The 19,102-nt window shown below is 35.1% G+C and overlaps 1 protein-coding gene across 4 annotated transcripts; it reads right to left on the reverse strand.

The window, feature by feature from the left end:
* Positions 1 to 6,655: 6,655 nt before the first annotated feature.
* LOC112799739 (protein MRG1) lies at positions 6,656 to 13,205 on the reverse strand. Of its 4 annotated transcripts, XM_025841774.2 has the most exons (11): positions 12,775 to 13,202; positions 12,056 to 12,109; positions 11,839 to 11,852; positions 11,221 to 11,366; positions 9,987 to 10,022; positions 9,288 to 9,328; positions 8,847 to 8,948; positions 8,302 to 8,381; positions 8,017 to 8,186; positions 7,487 to 7,571; positions 6,656 to 6,910 (listed from the first exon to the last, which is right to left on the reverse strand). In XM_025841774.2, the coding sequence occupies exons 1-11, from the start codon at positions 12,910 to 12,912 to the stop codon at positions 6,820 to 6,822; spliced, it is 957 nt and encodes a 318-aa protein (XP_025697559.1). In that variant the 5' UTR covers positions 12,913 to 13,202; the 3' UTR covers positions 6,656 to 6,819. The 4 variants fall into 4 exon arrangements, with proteins under 4 accessions (XP_025697559.1, XP_072052399.1, XP_072052395.1 ...); XM_072196298.1 differs by lacking the exon at positions 11,839 to 11,852 and having other exon boundaries at positions 12,052 to 12,109; positions 12,775 to 13,205; XM_072196294.1 differs by lacking the exon at positions 11,839 to 11,852.
* Between the last annotated feature and the right edge of the window lie 5,897 nt (positions 13,206 to 19,102).

Raw genomic sequence — 19,102 nt, forward strand, 5'->3', positions numbered from 1 at the left:
GGAATTTTCAAGGCCAAATTTCTTGACTAATTCTTTTGCATATTTACCTTGGTGAATAAAAATACCACTAGGAGTTTGTTTAATTTGAAGACCAAGAAAAAAGGTTAATTCACCCGTTAAACTCATTTCAAACTCGCTAGTCATAAGTTTTTCAAACTCTTCACACAAGGTTTCATTGGCCGAATCAAACACAATATCATCCACATAAACTTGAACAAGTAAAATATCATCATTAGATACTTTTATAAACAAGGTAGTATCGGTGGTATCCCTTTGAAGATGGTTTTCCAACAAGAAGGCACTAAGACTTTCATACCAAGCTCTTGGGGCTTGCCTAAGGCCATAAAGAGCCTTTGAGAGTTTAAAAACATGATTTGGAAATTCTTTACTTTTAAAACCAGGGGGTTATACCACAAATACTTCTCTATCTATAAAGCCATTAAGGAAATCACATTTAACATCTATTTGGAACATCTTAAAACCCTTGTGGGTAGCATAGGCAATAAGCAACCTAATTGCTTCCATTCTAGCTACCGGGGCAAATGACTCATCAAAATCATTTCTTTCCTTTTGATCGTAACCTTGAGCCACTAATCTAGCCTTGTTACGAACAAGACTACCATCCTCACCCAATTTATTTTTAAAGATCCACTTTGTACCTGTTACCTTCTTACCATTTGGATTTGGTACAAGTGTCCAAACCTCATTCTTTTCCAATTGAGCTAGCTCTTCTTCCATGGCTTTAATCCATGAGGGGTCTTCAAGAGCTTGCTTCACATTGAGAGGCTCCAATTGGGACAAGAAAGTAACATTGCTTTGTTCGGCTTGCTTCTTGCTTGAGGATCTTGTTTATGCCTTGGGATGAGTCACCAATGATGAAATCATGAGGGTAACCCTTCAGAAACTTCCATTCTCATAGCCTTTGAGGTAAGGTTCTGCCTTGATGAGTTTCAGATGTCAACTCTGTTCTAGCTTCTCTAGCTTGCTCAGGAGACAAAACTGAAATGTCTCATTCCTTTTGATGAGATGATTCTGGACGGACAAGTTTAACAGTTTGGACAGACTTGGGAATATCTTGACTGGTTTTTTGGTTCACTTCAGTTTCATAACTTGCATCATCTTCTAACACAACACTTGGAATAGAATTAGAATTACAAAAGGATACATGTATGGATTCCTCTATTGTTCTATGTTCCTTGAGATAAATCCTAAAAGTGTTGCTAGTGGTGGAGTATTCGTTCATAGAATTTTGGATCAAATTTTTCAAGGTTTTCTTTATTGTTAAGCATAAAACATTTGCAACCAAAAATATGGAAATACTTAAGATTAGGAGGGGTTCCTTTCCAAAGCTCATATGGAGTTTTCTCTAAACCTTTTCGAATGATGGTTCTATTCAAAATATAACAAGCTGTATTTACAGCTTCAGCTCACAAAAATTTTGGAACATCGCTTTTCCAAAGCATTGCCCTAGTCATTTCTTGAAGGCTTCTATTCCTTCTTTCAACTACCACATTTTGTTGAGGAGTTCTAGGACATGAGAAGTTATGTACAATACCAAAATCATCACAGAATATTTCAAAATCTTGATTTTCAAATTCTTTTCCATGATCACTTCTCAAGTGGGCAATTTTTGAATCTTTTTCATTTTGAATATTTTTACAAAGAGTGAAAAAAGCATGAAAAGCATCATTCTTGTGAGCTAAGAAGAGAACCCAACCGAATCTAGAGTAGTCATCCACCACCATCAAACCATAGTGTTTACCTCCCAAACTTTGAGTTCTAGTTGGACCAAAAAGATCAATATGCAACATTTCTAATGGCCTCTTAGTGGAAATTCCATCTTTTGGTTTAAAAGAAGATTTTACTTGTTTGCCTAGTTGGCAAGCATCACAAGTAATATCCTTATCAAATTTAATGTTAGGAATTCCTTTCACCAAATTTTTCTTAACAAGCTTAGAAATTTGGTACATGCTTGCATGACCCAATTTCTTATGCCAAAGCTATTTTTCAGATTCAAGAGAAGTAAAACATGTTACTTTTTGATCTTTTAAATTCTCTAGAGTTAATTCATACACATTATTACATCTTTTTGCTTCAAACAAAATTTCACCGGATTTTTCACAAATAACCAAGCAATCCAATTTTCTAAAGATAACCTCATAACCAAGATCACACAATTGGCTAATGCTTAGTAGATTGTATTTTAATCCATCAAAAAGTAAGACATCATTTATAAAAAAGAGAAAATCTTACCACTTTACCTATGGCCACTATTTTTCCTTTTCCATTATCACTGAAAGTGACAAAACCTCCATCATATTCATCAAGCTTGATGAATAATGTTGCCTTTTCGGTCATATGCCTAGAGCACCCACTATCCATATACCACATGTTGTCTTTTCTCAAGGATGCTAGGTAAACCTACAAAACAAGCATAAGTGACCTTAGGTATCCAAATCTTTTTGGATCCTTTGATGTCAAACCATCTTCTTTTTCCCAAGCCATTATAATCACAAACAATTTTGTAAACCTTATCCCCAATCATCTTTTCTCTAATGAAACACCAAATAGGAAAATGTCCATTCCGATTGCATAATCTACAAAATTTATGAGTTACTGTTTTTCTAAAGCTTGTTGAGTTTTGAAACCTTATGTTATTTGAAGATGACGCCATGTTAGTAAAAGAAGGTTTTTCAATAGATTTTGCATATTTATGAAAATCCAAACCAGCTTTATCATAAAGAGGTTTTTGACTTGCCAAGAGTTGATTTAAATTTTCAGAACTTTGAGCAAAGTTGGTTAAGTCTTCTTTAAGTCTTCTTATCTCTTTATGCAGCCACTCATTTTCTTCAAAATAGTTCATATTAGCAGTTCATATTAGCAGTTACAGAATGATGGTATTCACAGCTTTTAAGTTTAGCCTTTAACCGCTTGATTTCTTCAACAAGATCAACAACAGTTTTGGCTTCCCTTAATTTATCTTTAAGAAAACCATTTTCAGCTTTCAGTATTTCAATTTGAGACTCAAGATCTTGGTTTTCACTTAGAAAACATTTAATCTTTTCAGAAAGATGATCAATCATAAGATGAAGGTCTTCAGTGGAAGGATCAAGAAATACTACCTACTCTATGTGATTGACCATGAGACATGTTTGAGACTTGATTTCTGATTCTTCATTTTCATCAAAGTCATTTTCTAAGTCTTCCCAAGATGCCATGAGCCTTTTCTTCTTTCCCCCTTTTTGGCTTGTCCTCCTTCTTCAGTTTTGGACAATCAGACTTGAAGTGTCAAGCTTCTTTACAATCGTAACAGATTACTTTGCTGAGATCCTTCTTTGGCTTCTTTGAGCTGCCTCCTTTGTTTTGTTCCTTCAGCTTCACCATTTTCCTGAATTTCTTAGCAAACAAAACAAATTCATTTTCAGATGAGTTATTATTGGATTCATTATCCAGAGATTCAGTAACAGATATGAGAGCAATTCCTTTCTTTTTTGTATCTTTTTTTAAATATGTGTTTTCAAAAGCAAGCAAATTTCCTCTTAAATCATCATATGTCATAGTATCAATGTTACTACTTTCAGCTATCACTATTGCTTTGGTTTCCCACTCTTTTGTGAGGTATCTCAATATTCGCCTCACAAGCACAGATTCAAGATCTGTGATCCCCATAGCATCCAAGCTAGTGATGATGACGTTGAATCTTTCAAACAGTTCATCTATCATTTCTCCTTCCTTCATTGAGAACATTTCATATTCTCTGTTCAGCATGTCTATTTTAGTCTTCTTCACTAAGGTTGTGCCTACATGAGTGATTTGAAGTTTATCCCAGATTTCCTTTGCTGTAGTGCATATTGATACCCGTCGGATTCCTCGAAGCTGATCGCATAGTTGAGCAAGTTGACAACTTTGGCGTTGAGCTCTACTTTTTTTCTGCCTTCTTCATTCCAATCGGCTTCGCCTTTGAGTGTAACCACACCATCAGCTCCTGTAATGGTTGGAAATTGTGAACCTTCCAAGATAATCTTCTAAAGTCTGTAGTCTACAGATTGAACAAATATCTTCATTCTTTTTTCCAGTAACTATAGTTCTTTCCGTTAAAGAATGGGGGTCTGTTGCTTGACTGCCTTTCTATCAGAGTATAAGCAACCAGATTTGAGCCACTGTTAGCCACCATCAGGATCTTTTCTCCTAGCTGCAAAGCTTGATCTCTTCGAGACCAAGTTCTGATACCAATTGATGGTAATCAGTGGCTAAGAGAAGGGGGGTTGAATCTTAGCCCCTTTTTTTTGCTGAGTATTACTTTCTGCCTTTTAAGATATCTTCAGGAGATACTTCTGCTTTTTGTCTCACAACAAGTCAAGAAATATTTTCTTTTTGTCTCATAAACAGATAGGAGATATTTTTTAATTTTGTCTCCTACGCAACAGAAACAGAAATGGAGTAGAAGAGAAAGAGAGAATCACACCCAGAAGTATCCTGGTTCGGCTGCTAAGTGCAATACAGCCTATATCTAGTCTCCATCACGACTGTGATGGAATTTCACTATAATCAACTGATTACATACACCAATTTTTTCCTAGGAACTACCCATTCCTATCTGGGACAAGTCCAGAATCTATCCCCAAAACTGAACTTGACTTGGACAACTGCCAAGCTTTCAACCATAAAGTGCTAACCCGACTTGAAAGGGAATCTCCACAGGGTCATGAAACACAACACAGATGTACAAAGGAACTCTCAGACATCTATGGCTTTTTCTTTAATTTTGCACTCTCTACCTTTTTTCTCTCACTGGCTTTTTCACCATGAGACTCAGACAGACAAAATTAAAGAAAATACAAAATAGAATCCATTGAAGGAGAAGAACTTCAGATAGCTTCGAGTAGCTATGAGAATTTTGTGCTTTCTCTCCTTGTCTCAACCCTGGCCGTTCACCTTTATTATAGAAGGGGAAGCTTCCAAAGTTGAAACCGGTTCAACCAAACCACATTCTTCTTCAATACAAAGGCCGGTTCGGATAGAGAGAAGAGAGAGGAAAAATCGAAAGCAAATCAACATGCATGTACCTCTCTATCATCCCTTCTCATCAAGCTTCATCAATCTGAGCCCTTCCTCTTGACTTTGGCTCCAAGAAAGATTTTCAACCTTGATGGATCTCTGATCCTTGACAGCTGCTTCTTTCCCATATTTGCTTCTTCCTCCATGTAGCTCCAGAAGCTACCTCGTGTGATGGATGAACAAAAACGGAAATGAGCTTTACCATATAGATCTTTTTCTTTGATCGAGTCCGATCTTCAACATTTTTGGCATGAAGATCTTGAAGCTTCTTCTTCACATGTTGCCTTTAGTGCCAAAAATTTTAGCCATGACATGCTTTAGATCTTCTTTTCTCAAAGGCCATCTTTACCCTAGCATTTTTTCTTCTTCATAGCTTTACTGCTTTTCTGATAACTTCTTCTTTCTTCTTTCCTATATGACATGACTGAATGCAAAGAGAGAGAGGAGAGAGAAGAGAGAAAAAGCTTTGGATGTAATGAATGAAATTAAAACAAATTAAATTCCACTTCCATTCCCCTATGCATAGTTACGTATGGAGCAGTAAATGCCATCAAATCACTTTTAATTTCCTTTTTTCAGTTACCAAGGCAAGTAATTAATTCAATTGAATATTGAATTCCATTCCACAAAAGGAGTAGGTAACCGAACCAAGCATGCTTCAATTCCTTTTTTCTTCAATTTCGAACCAACAAATTGTTGTATCAAAAGGAAGCATTGTTTTGGGCTTCACATTAGTTTTCTGGCCCAATAAGCATTTGCTTATGCAAAAAATAATTCAGCCACTTTGCTTGGAATTATTTTTGCACCAAGGTTGAATACTTTCTCATTATATTGGACTCATGTGATTTTTGGCCCAATAATCAACAAAATTATTAAACAACCAATTGAAATAAAAAAAAACAAATTAATAACTTTGTAATTAATATTTTTTAATAATGTTTGATCATCATCATCATATTTTAAGTTTTTCAAACTCAACGGTTTAAAATAAAATAAATAAAATAAATTTAAAAAAATAATATAAAGTAAAACAAATAATTTAAAAATTATATGATTGTTAATTTTTATAGCACTAATAATTCTTTTATTTAAAAAAAATATTTGACCTAGCAATTGATCTACCCACCCGCCAAAACCCAAGGGTTTAGCAGAGTGGGTTTGACAGTTTTTTCTTTTTTGAATGGTTCAAAATCCTAGCTCGCTTGCCTTTATTGGTGGGTTCGGTGGGTCGGCTTATCGAATTCGACCTATTTTGCCACCCCTTTTTATCTCCAAGCAACTCCTCCACCCAATCCCAAGTGGACGCTGGTGGTGGGTCTGAAAATCCCTCATGCAACCACCCAAGGGATCTCCACCTCCGATTTCTTAAAAATGGTTTTTTTCGTTTTTATTTTTTTTTTTAGATTGGCGTTTAAATTTTGTCGGGAAGATTTTCTGTATTTACTCCATTTTATCTTTTACGGGACACAAATATAAAGTAACCATTCTAAAGACTAAAGGGATTTATCACTTAACCAACCGAACAAAAAACGAACATAATGAGGTCATAAGTTTCACAAGACGTGAGCCATCGATAGTTCATTAACACATTGTAAGCTTGAATAATCAAAGAATGGATTAGACTCTAGTCGATATTGTTACAACAACAATCGAGTTTCTCCCAAGGATTTTTCAGGGAAAATATGCTATTTGTATATGCTAATTGATCATTCATATTACAACAGATGAGAAAGACTTCAATTTAACTGAGCAAAAAGCTTCTCAGTCATCCTTGCCTTTGCCTTTTCCTTCGGATACTTTGGCACCATCATATGCTGACAGAAAGAAAATACTCTGATTCTTTTGCAAAAACCTGCAACGAATTTAATCAGGCCAAAAACTAAAGATAGAAGCATACATAATTTGGATCTACATGTATAATTGGAAGTAGTGGAACTTTTGCAAGTTAACAAAAAGTAGTGGAACCATAACGAAATAATTGGAACATTTGCAACAAGAAATTTTCAAGTATAACGGCGAGAGACCCCTGGTGCCAAAAACAAAAATACCAAGGTGCACATTTAACAAATAGAAATTGAAATCGACTCTATTATTTGCGCAGAAATTCACTTTTTCATAGCACAATCATCACAAGCTTGTACGAAAGGTAAAGACGACAAAGGTGAGACTGATTGTCATTGTTTACGCTAGGAGCAATATAAAGCAGAAACCTTATCCCTTATCCCACAAAGTGAGCTTGACTAAATAAATCAAATTACATTGTAGTGTTCTATTCTATATCATATTCACTTTTATTCTAGGAGCACTGGAACAATAGTGTGCTATGAATTATTGAGAACACTTCAATGAGAGATATCAATAAAGAATTAAGGATTCAGAACAATATTATCTAGAATATGAGCAAAACGAGGCAGGTTTCAGTTTATACTTGAGAAAGTCGAGTAGTTTCTGCTGCAAGCGAGTCATCGTTTCCTCTTCAATGTTCACATACACCAAAAGCTCAGGTAACTTAACTGCAAGCATCACAAAATATATGATCGTCTTTCGCTTTGCAGAACAAAGGATAAAATATTTCATCAGGGTTTGTTGATCATAGTCACAGGTCAGGTACAGGGGTCAAATGCTACAGCAAAAAAGGCCTCCTACCAATATTCCATCATTGCAATGGCTGGAAATAATAACAATAACATAGAAATATCTTGCAACATGAAAGTTCAGATCACAAGGAAATCCATTGGTTAGTAAGCATATAACAAATCTAGATTATATTCTTGCACCTATGCAGGAGGCCCTAACCTTCAAGATATGTTCATGAAATAAATCTCAAGCATTCATCTATTACTAAATTGAAAGAACTCATTAAAGGGAAGAGCCCCAAAACATGAAAAGAATTCTAGCGTGTGTGTGTACATTGTGTCCTCCTTTTCCAGCATAAACTATGCGTAAAGTAAAACATACCAAAGAGGCGCAATAAATGTTCAGCTCCATATATGGTTGACGGAGAGACATCATTTGCAACAACTTCACTATATTGCTTGCGTTCTCTTTTGTATAAGAGCATTGTAGGCAAAGATTTATCGAAATAACACCTTATTCCTTTCAAAATTTCACCAATAGAATCAGCCCCCCTGTATCACAGAGACATATTGTACATGACTTCATCATTAATATATAGCACGTCGAAAGTTTACAGCTATTTACAGAGGAATAGTATAAATTTTCTATTAATAACTAATCTCTTACATGCCATCCTTCTTTGTCTTGTATTCAAGGAACTTTGTTAGAATCTCATCCACAGTTGGCGAACGGGGGAGTTTTACAAGCTGCAGGGACAGGCATCAGTAAATCAACACTTGATGTACTACTTCAAGCGTTTTAAAACAGGTTATATATTGAAAGTGATAAGTAAGCAAAGTATTCAGACAAAATTCTAAACACAGCATTACAACAAAAACAATGCCATCAATTACATAAGATGAAAACAAAAGCTCAAAAATGCAAAATAGAGGATTTAAGAGGTGTAAATATATCTCATTATAATGCAACCTTAAAATTTCTGTGTAATAATCCTCTTATTTAGCTATTTGCACAGAAATATAATAAATCATACTATTTTCGTTGAATATAAAAGCATCATAGAAAAAGACTCGAGAACCAATCAGATTGGAATATTTGGGTAATGAATCCTGAAAAATTGAAAGCAGATTTGTGCTAGTATTAATAAACTTCACAAGGAAGATGCATTAAATCTAACCCGGCTGAAGTGTATTTTAGATATTTCCTTATACCTTATCCTGCTGAGTAACATACTCCCAATCATCAACAAGTTGTTTCTTCAATGTTGCAGGAATTTGAATCTTGACAAGCTTTTCAACTGTCACGCTTCCCTTCTATTGATTAGAAAACCAAGCTTAGCAGACGATTTTCAATTGAGAGAAAGTGACAAAAGAAATTCCAATAATCCAATTAAACACCAAACAAACAAGAAGATAAATATCAAAGAAATGAAGAGTAAAACACGAAATCTGAATTTCTTCCCACTTATACTACTTTTTGTTTCAGCCTTGCACTATGGAAACACATTAAATTTATTGTGCTATTTTGTCTTTCCATATGCAATATAAAATGAATTAGCAAGGAACATCTAATTTGTAGAATGGTGGAAATTCCAGGATATTAGAATAAAAGAACATGCAAGCAATGCAATTACACCAAGATATAAACCAGACCTCAGCTCCTGAATCAGTTTTTCGTTTCTTCCCTTTTGGTACTGCACAGAATTTGACATATAAGATATATTAGTCATGCAAGCAGAAATAAGACTAGTCTTAAATTCAACAAATCAACAACAATGTGTTCAAACAAGGAGAGAATATTAGAGACTCAACTTGTTTGTTTATTACCAGTTTCAAAGCAGATATCAAGAAAAATGAAGACTACAAAGGTGCTTATTGTGTTGTGCTTTATTATAAACAAACTTGTCTCCTAAACAGGTTGTCATAGCCCTCTTCTAACCATCCTATAGGCTATAATAATTTTTCCTACTAACTAGCTAACTATAATTCCACTCTACTAATGGCAGCTATTAATTATTGGTTTAATTTCTATCAACAGATTAGATTATTCATGTAGTATATAACAAGAAAGAAAACTGAATCAGGTTTTCTTTTCGCAGTAGGATATATATATATATATATATATATATATATATATATATATATATATATATATATTCAAAAACAGAGTAGAACTTTAAAGTAAACTTAAAACAAAGAAATAAATAAAAGAAACCCTGAAACTACATTTTTGCTGAAATAATAATAATAATAATAATAATAATAATAATAATAAAATTTAGAAACGAACAGATATGCTAAAAAAAAATTAAAACAAAATGAAGAGTTAAGGTCAAGTTTAATGAATAATACCGTTATTCTTGATGTCTTCTTTATCCACTTTTGCATCTACAGAATCCAAATCAAATGTAAAATTATCATGCTAACAATATGAAGTATCAAGATATAATATGTCCAAGTCCAAGAGTTGAGGTAAATGAGCAGAATGATGATCTGGTGCCTGTGAAATTGTGTAAACATCTTGTGAAGTATCTATAACAGGTTTGACATCAACAAATAGAATAACATATTATTTAAGTCTTCTGTATCAATTTCAAAATCTTGTTTAAGAAAGAAAAGTGGTTTGGTGCTTATAACAAAGCCAAATTCACTCTTTGCATCTTCAGAACATGCTAATATTATTCCCACTTCCCACTTGCTTCTTACATGCTAGTATCTGACTGACCCATTTTCTCAAACTCTTCATGTTTAAAGCTTCATAACCATTTCCCAATAAAAACCCAGTTGTGTTCAAAAAAATATAATTGACTAATATTTCCGGAAATCAGTTGACAATTTCCCATATATATGAGAACATATTATTCATAACTACTTAAGAACCTTTTCAAAACTAATGGAAAAATTCTAACATTTTGGATCAGGCTTTTGGTATCTTCAGATAATGTTGAGTTTGATGTACACTTTCTAGCCACCAAGCTTAGCAGTTTGGCTTGACCATAGAAACAAGGATTCTATGGCAATTCTTGGTTTCTGTAGTTTGATGCATTTGATAGGACAGGAAGTTAAGGGTTTTTTTAATGATTCCTTTTCCACTACTGATTTTATTTGGGATAGGACTACCCAATAGGGTTTAGGGTTTACTTAAGGATGTTCCTCTAGTTGATATTCAAAGGGATTGGCATGTGCTGTTCTATAAGTCCCCAAATCTAAGGAACTTTTACCATCTTTTGTACATTTTCTCTCCTTAGTCCTTAATAAAATTTCTTTTTCAATAAATATGAAAAAGGACTTCAAGAGTCAAGACAATACCTAGCCTGCCTTCTCTTGCAATCCAAACTACCAAAAAATACAAACAAAAGGGAAAATAAATGCCTTAAGGTGCCCAGTACACCTTTGTAGCTTGTGTTAGATGCAATAAAGGAGCCTTAAATGAAATGATATTCAAAAAATGAGCGCATAATTCCATATTTTCAGAATATGGGGATGTCAGACCTCCTTGCTAAAAGAGATTCATCACAAAGGCAAGCAAAAGCTCCAGGAAACTGTCACAATAAATCAAGGCCATTTCAAAGAGACAATTACTTACCCATAGAACTTTTGGCCTTTGCTTGATTTGAACGACCAGACTTAACATTCTTGTCTATGCTTTGTTTTTTGTCTAGAGCTTGCTGTTTCTGGACATTCTCTTCAGTGTGTTTCATCAAACGATCCTCACCTACCCATTCATCCCAACTGTTGGAAATATATTGAAAGCGTCCCGATAATGAGTATGTTAACTTCTTAAAAGCCATAATTCTCATTTTTAGCAAGCATTTATGGGGAAACAAGCAACAATCAAGAAAGCTGTGTTTTAACACCTATAGATCAATCATTACAAAGCCCTACATATAGATTGTCAAATAACTTTTATTAACTAACAAATACCTTATACACCACTTTCATTTAGACTTAAGCCAACTTTGAAAAATTGGCAAATGTCAACTAATGCTTCTTACTTAATACAACATCAGAGCCTTAGCAGGAGTCAGCTAGCACTTCTTAATAATTTGTTACTAGTTTATCATATTAGAAAAACATGAACAAAGATAATGATTTAAAACACATTGTGTACTGAAACTTTGGAGCATCATCATTGATGCCACTTGTACCTCTATTTTTTTAACTCTGAACTTGAAATGAAACAAAAGAAAGATAAGATACTCACTTTTTATTCCATCCCTGCAAAATAGAAAACAGTAATGCAACCAAAAGTCAATAGCAAATCAAGGTATCACTTTAAACTTTCACATTTTAAGTTATTTAAGATTTCAAATTTGCCAAGTTAGACAACATCTTTAAAAAGCAAAGCTATTCATACTCATGAAGTGAAGTAATTCATATGAAAATGACGAGGACTGAAACCAAGATGTAACAGAACTTACAAGGTAGTGAACAAAGTATCTCCATTCCTTCTTTCGGATCTCAGTCTTTTGCACCTGATGGTCAAACATGCACTAAATTATGTCAAAATGACCAAAATCTTTGCATTAAGTGCATGCATGTAGAGTGTAGAAAGACAAGACATCAACTCAAAGAAACCCTAAATTAACTCACAATTCAGCATCTTAATGCAATTTCGTATTCTCTAGTCTCAAATGAAAGAGAGAAGTGAGAATACTTATCCGTTACCAGCAGCAAACATTTACAATTAAACATTAAAAAAATACTTACTAAAACATTATTACTACTATACAATTATGATGGTGATAAAATTGCCACTAGAACTTCATAAATTATAAATGCAAAACCGCCAAGACCTTAGAAGAAGCTTTATCCTTCAAGAGAAAAAAAAAAGTGTAATTCACAATTCAATGAAGGCAATGAGAATGGACCATTTTACAGACACAACAAACAAATCTCTAACGGTGAAAAAAGCCTTGTGCGGAAATATAAGCAGTGAGCGACAACAAAGTCCTGTTTCTTTCTTTTTTTTTTTTTTTTTAATTTAACAGTCACGGGAATGAGCAAATTCCAAAAACCAGAAAAACGACAAAAGGAAAAGAAAACGGAAATCGAGAAAAACGACAGCGTATTTGAAATTGGAAATTCACCAAAAAAATAAAATAAAATAAAAGAGGATGAAATGAAAAGTTTGAAGTGCCTTGGCTTCGTAGATTCGAGGGCCATGGTAGGCGAGGACTCTCTCGCCCTCAGAGTAAAGGCTGGAATTTGCGGGCTGAACGTCGCCGGCGGAGGCGTCGCCGGAGGTGGCGGAATCGTCCTTGGACGAATTTCCCATCGTCGGAGTGCGGAGAGAGAAGGGCAAGTAACTGGGCGGGAAGAGGCGCACTATTACAGAACAAAACCACTCGCTCGACCAATTGATTAATAAGGCAGTTTTAGTCTTTCTTGAGGGGTTTATTTGTTTTCGTTTTTTTTTTTTTTCACTTCATTTTCCTTTTGCCTTTGTCTTCACTTTGGTTTGGATCACTTGTTCCTAGCTAGCAAGTAGCAACGCTAGTGAAACATTATTTCGTAATCGTAGAATTCGTAGGGGTGCATGTGGTTATTTTTCAAAAGGACCTAAACACCAAATTTGTTCCGGTCGGCTTTATAACTTTTATTTCTGATAAATTAGTTTTTCTAACAAAATGAAATTGATAGTTTAATCATTAAATTTGAGTAAACTATTATTTTTATCTATAAAAAATTTAAATACTGACAGATCTATCTATAAAATAACAGAAATTATATTCATAAAAAATAAATTTTATACAATAAAACTATTCAAATCCTAGAAATTATCTAAAAATTCTAAATAACCCTTCTTCTAATATTAATTTTTCCCACCCGTTATTCCCAATCTCTATTTTCACTGCAAATATGGTAAGTAATACAATTAATTCCTAATATCATAGAAGAGTATAGAAAATTGTATTGGGAGTGGCCGTTGCTATTGTCATCGAGCAAGGAAAGAAGAGTGAGAGAAGCCTGAAACAGAGAAAATGAGAGAGAACGACAAAAATGCGACGAGAGAAAAGAAAGGATATGTTATCGTTGCCGAAGCTTCCCTCGAAGTCGCTGCTGTTAGAGCTGCCATCGGAGGAGAGCTTTGTCGTCGCTGTCGTAATTGGAAGTACAGAGAACGAAGAGAGAGAGAGAGCTCAGGTTAACTAGAGTGAAAGAGGAGGAGATACGATGAAGGAGGATCTGTTCCGCCACCACTGCACCTGCTGTTACTGTCGACGAAACTTATCACTAGAGGCACTATCCTTACTAATGGCTCTAACTTTGACTGCCAAAACATCACTATCAACGAGCATCAGTACCGTGGCGATTGCGGAGGTGATGGCCATGGCTTTAAAAGTGGAAGAGGTTGTAGATATGGTGGTGGTGGATTGGTGGTGGCTATTATGAAGATGGATACAATAGAAACGGTGGTGACGGAGGTGGCAGTTATCACAGTGACAAGGACCATGGTTATAGGGATGGTGGCGGTGACTGGTATTTGGTTATGGTTTCGTGGTGTTGCTATGGTTCTATTTAATTTTTAACCTCTAAATCTGGTTGTTTGTTGGGAGGATGGTGGTGGTAAGGAGAAGGAGGCGACGGCGGTGATGGTTGTGATGACAGTGACACTGACGGTTGTAGTAAATATGGATGAGAGTTAAAAAGAAAGAATTTTAGTGGTGATAAAGCCATAAAAGGAGTTAAGGATTAGAATGTGATAGATTAGGCTAAAAAAAGTAATTTAGAATTTTTTTAGTAATTTTTTAGGATTTGAATAGTTTTGTTATACGAAACCCATCTTTTATTGGTACAATTTTAATTTTGTTGTTTCATAGGTAGTTTACTCAATTTAAAAACTAGCTCTTTTGATCAAGACATTTGATATGTAATGACTACTATTAGGTTTCAGTTGGATTATGATATTAGATTTTAATTATGGTTTATGTATTGAAGCTTATGTTGATTCTAACTATCATTAAGCTATTTATATTCATGCTTTCAGGTTAAATCATTATTACTACATCATTAATTTTGTCATAATCACAATTAAAAGAGGGTTATAAATAAAAACATTTAATATTATTTAAATCTACAATTGTCAATAATAAAATCGAATAAGATTACATATGTTAAAATAAACTCTCATCTAAACTCATTAACAACACCTACTCAACCTTCAACCGAGACAAAAAAAAAAAAAACCAAGAACATTCATGTCTAAACCTAGAAAGCCTCAACTACATCCTAAAAACTAAGAACCATGATTTGTAAAACACAAGAAAAATCCCACCGATAGTAATGCAAGCCTCATTCTAATGGAACATATTTCTCCTGTAACACTATCTAGCTTCATCACAATCTTCATATCCTTGTCCTCATTATTTGTTCCTTAAATCATATTTGCATTTTCAGTACCATGGATGTCATTTTTTTTATCTTAGTTAGAGTTTTGACCAACTCTATCCATTTTCCTTCAATTTCATCAACTCGTACAAAATACTGGCAATCTTTTGTCTACAAGTGAAAATAAAATAAACCCTAGGTATCAAGAAAATTATAGAACCATGAACAATATAGATTAACCTCATATGTACCTTCCATTTGCAAACAATGAATAAACCGTTTCTTGGATTAGTAACTGAGCTAGACTCGAGTACAACCACATGTTTATACTACTTTGCATTTGCCATCAACTTTGCTCTCGTCAATCATCTATGAACTTGCAAAGCCAAAAATACTGTTGCTACCATTGGATTGCGTATACTTTAATTTATGCCTTGATTTTTTTCTTTTTCGCTTTATCTTCAACATTGGGAACTGTTCTAAGGGTTACCTGAAATTGGGTTTTATTTGGGCCTGAACATGAGGTCCAAGCTTCTTCTATGACAGTGGTTCGACTTGTATTAGAACCGAGGTGCCGCCGTCTGAGTCCTCGTGAGAAGTGGCGGGTGGTACCTGCAAGGGACTCCAATACTTAAGTTAACAAAGGTTCAAAGCAGGTTTTTTTTACTTGATTGAGTTCTAAATATACCTGAGTTTGTCAGTGTATTTATAGTAGAAAAGATAACCACCTCTTAGAGTAGTTTCGCCTTGAATGGTGGATGACCGTGACCCTTTTCTAGGAAATTTATTTAGATCTTCCTTCTAGATAGGTAGGAGATGTCTTGGGAGTTAGTTATTTATATAAATAAGGATGAACTTCCGTCATCGCGCCCAACCTCTATGAGATCGGGTAGGAGTAGATGAGGCCACCTTCGTTGGGTGGGCTTTTATTCCTTTTGGGTCCGGCTTTATTTTGGGTTAGAGTATAAACAATGCCCTTGCTTGAGCCCGGGCTTTTATAAGGTCGGGCTCGAACATTTGTAGATTTAGCCTCCCACGCTCGGGTATACCGTCTTTGGTAGGTCAGATACTCGAAGTGTTTTTGAAAAATTTTGAAATGTTGTGTCCCTTTATGGTACGACGCATGTTACTTTTGCAGTTACCTTGGGAACTGCGTACGTCATTAATGAGGCTATGTGGATTTACTCTTTTGCCCCTTGTATCTTATAAATACCCAAAGTCTTTCTCTTTATCCTTTTTCGCTTTTTCTTCTGAAACGTTTGCCCATTTTCTTTCTTTCAAAAATTTCTTCAACTTCATTTTTGCATCCATTCTTGAATCCAAATTTTTCTTTATTTTGAAGAGAAGGGATTTGTCTATGCTCATGGAGTGGAATGTTCGTGTCTTTGCTGTTCAAGCGCTCTGTTCTGATTTGTGTTCCTTCAAGGTTAGCATTTCTTATCTTTTTGAATTTTTGTCTTTGTTTTCTTGTACTCTAAGTGGTGTTGTTGCTTTATTTTTTGGAGAAGTTCGAAAAACTTTGCTTCTTTTCTTTATTGAATCTGGACTTTTGATTGTTACTGTGAGTCTTGAGTGTGGGATCTTTTTTATGCTGTGTTGCCCCCAAATGGTGTCACCTTAGCTATTGAAGATGACGCTATTTCTATTTTTGGTAATGTGAATGTAGATGTTGGGTGTATGAGTTTCTATAAGTGTTTGTTGGTGTTGTTGATAATGACCCGACTTCTTATTATTGTTGTAATTGCTTTAATATATCCGACTTGTTATGACGATTTCCTTTTGTTTGTTGGATTGTAGGTATAATTTTTTATGTCTCGTTCAGTAATTTACAACATGTCCGCTAAAGTACCTTCCGACATGTCTTGGGTAGATATATATGTTTATACTCCTGTCCCTATTATTGATAAAGAGTATGCCGAGACGTTTCGTAGACATCATAGGCTATACTTAAGTTAGGAGGATGAGAGAAATTATGAGATTGTAATGGCTGACCCTAAAAAGAGAGTTTTTTTCCCGTTTCGATAGGTCGTAACATCACTTTATCTTCGTATACGATTCCTTTTTTACAAAGCTAGATATTAGTCTTTCCTTTTCCGACTTTGAAGTTGAAGTTCTTAGGGTTTTTAACGTGGCCCCTTCCCAACTTCATCCTAATTCCTGGGATTTCTTAAAAATTTTCTAGCTTCTTTGTCGGGAACTTGACATTCTTTCTTCTCTAAAGGTCTTCTTTTACCTCTTCTTCTCACCAAACCTTTTAGTTCCAAAAAACAAGGCTGGATCTCCTTCTAAACTATTCAGAGGAGGAAAGTCTTTGCCATTTTTGATGATTTCTTTCATAATTTTAAAAATTACTTTTTAAGATCCGAGCTGTGGAGGGTGTCTGACCTTTCTTTTTGAGTGAGAGAGATGAACCCCTTTTCCCTTTGTATTGGGAGGAGAGCCCTGCAATATTGAAATATAACTTGGATGAGCTAGATGAGGTCAAAGAGAGTGTAGTGGCTTTGTTCCAGGAGTATTACGGTCAAGCTCCTTATTTGAATACTGAGAGATTTTTAGAAAATTCAAGTCAACTTTAATCCAAGCTAGGTAGCCTTTACTTAATTTTTGCAGATATTTTTTTGTTTAATTATTTTATGGATGGCAAATTTAACCCGACTTTCATGTCATGTATATAAGATGGCTCCTAAGGCTGCTATAAAAACTCTTCAGACAGCTAAGAAGCACGTTGTCGCCCAGAATATACAACTAAAAGAAGTCGGTGAATCTGCTGATCTCTCCTCCCCTTCCAAGTTAGACTCAAGAGCGTCTGTCTCAGTAAAAATAATTTTTGACGCGCCTCCTCAATCAACTCCCCCTCCCTTTAGATCGGTAAAGCAAACAGCTCTTCTTCCACCCCCTAATCTTGAACTGAAGTCTAAAAAATGGAAAATCATCGAATCAGTGGGTGTCTATGAGCAGGGCTTTGATGCGATGACTTGGGCCTAGGGGTGGCAAGAGTACCCAAATCCATGGGTACCCGATCCACCCCTATCCATTCGGGACAGGTTCCAATTAAGATAGGTGGTTGAGCAGGAGGGGACATGATCGAGGTAAACCCGCCCCTACTCGTCCACACACACATACACTTTTAAGATTTTAAGGTTTCCTCACAGCCTCATGCCTTCATACTCATTAACTTATACCTTTAGGCTTCAGACCCCAACCCTAGCAGAGAAGAGAGAACCAAAGTCACTTCTTCTACAAAGTCACTTCTTCTTCTTCACAGTCAAGCTCAATTCTTGTCGCTGTCACTGCACCCAAGCTTGTCGCCGTCGTTGCACTACCGTCCTGCCGAGCCCCTCGCCGAGTCATCGTCCCTGCACTACCGGAGCCTTCGCCGAGTCGCCACAACTGCGCCGCCGAAGCCTTCGCTTAGTCGTCGTTGTCGCCGCTGCGCTGCCGTCTTGACGAGCCCATTGCCGAGTCGTTGCTGCGCTGCGCTGCCCTCTTTGTCGTCGTCTTCCTCCTCTGGTAACTGATAAGTTTTCCCTGTCTCTGTCTCACATTATGAATGTGTGAAAAAATATAAACTGAATGTTTGAATCTGAATGCCCCCTTTCTCTCACATTATGCTCTCTGTGTTTTTTTTGGAAGTTCTTGATTGATTTGTTCTTCAATTCACCTCTATATCGATCTTCAGTTATTTTTTATTATTTATTTTTAATTTTAAGTTTGATTATTTATTTTTGCTTGATCAGGTAGCTTCAATTATATGGTATCCATTTTTTTTATCATGATCATCATAGTTCTTGTTAGAATTTGACTAGAGATTGTTGATTTTTAACATTAACTTTTGTTTTGTTTTGTTTTTTTATTATTTTCTCTTATTTTGATTGAAATTTTGTGTTTGGTTAGATAATTTCTATTATGTTTTAGATCTTTTACAGAGAAGATAAGAAAAAGAAAGGTGGCTTTAATTTATCTGAAACTAAACCTTCGATGTTACATTCATTCTGTTTGTTTTCTTTGCTCTAATGAATGCATGCATGTAGAACAAACTGTGTTGTGTTTACTTTTTATTAAAATCTAATTAACTGATTATTTATTTTAATGGACCATATTCTTTTTTGAGTTTGTATTTAGTGGACCATTTTAGT

The sequence above is a fragment of the Arachis hypogaea genome, chromosome 1, assembly GCF_003086295.3.
Source record: "Arachis hypogaea cultivar Tifrunner chromosome 1, arahy.Tifrunner.gnm2.J5K5, whole genome shotgun sequence".
In the NCBI taxonomy this organism is placed as follows: domain Eukaryota; kingdom Viridiplantae; phylum Streptophyta; class Magnoliopsida; order Fabales; family Fabaceae; genus Arachis; species Arachis hypogaea.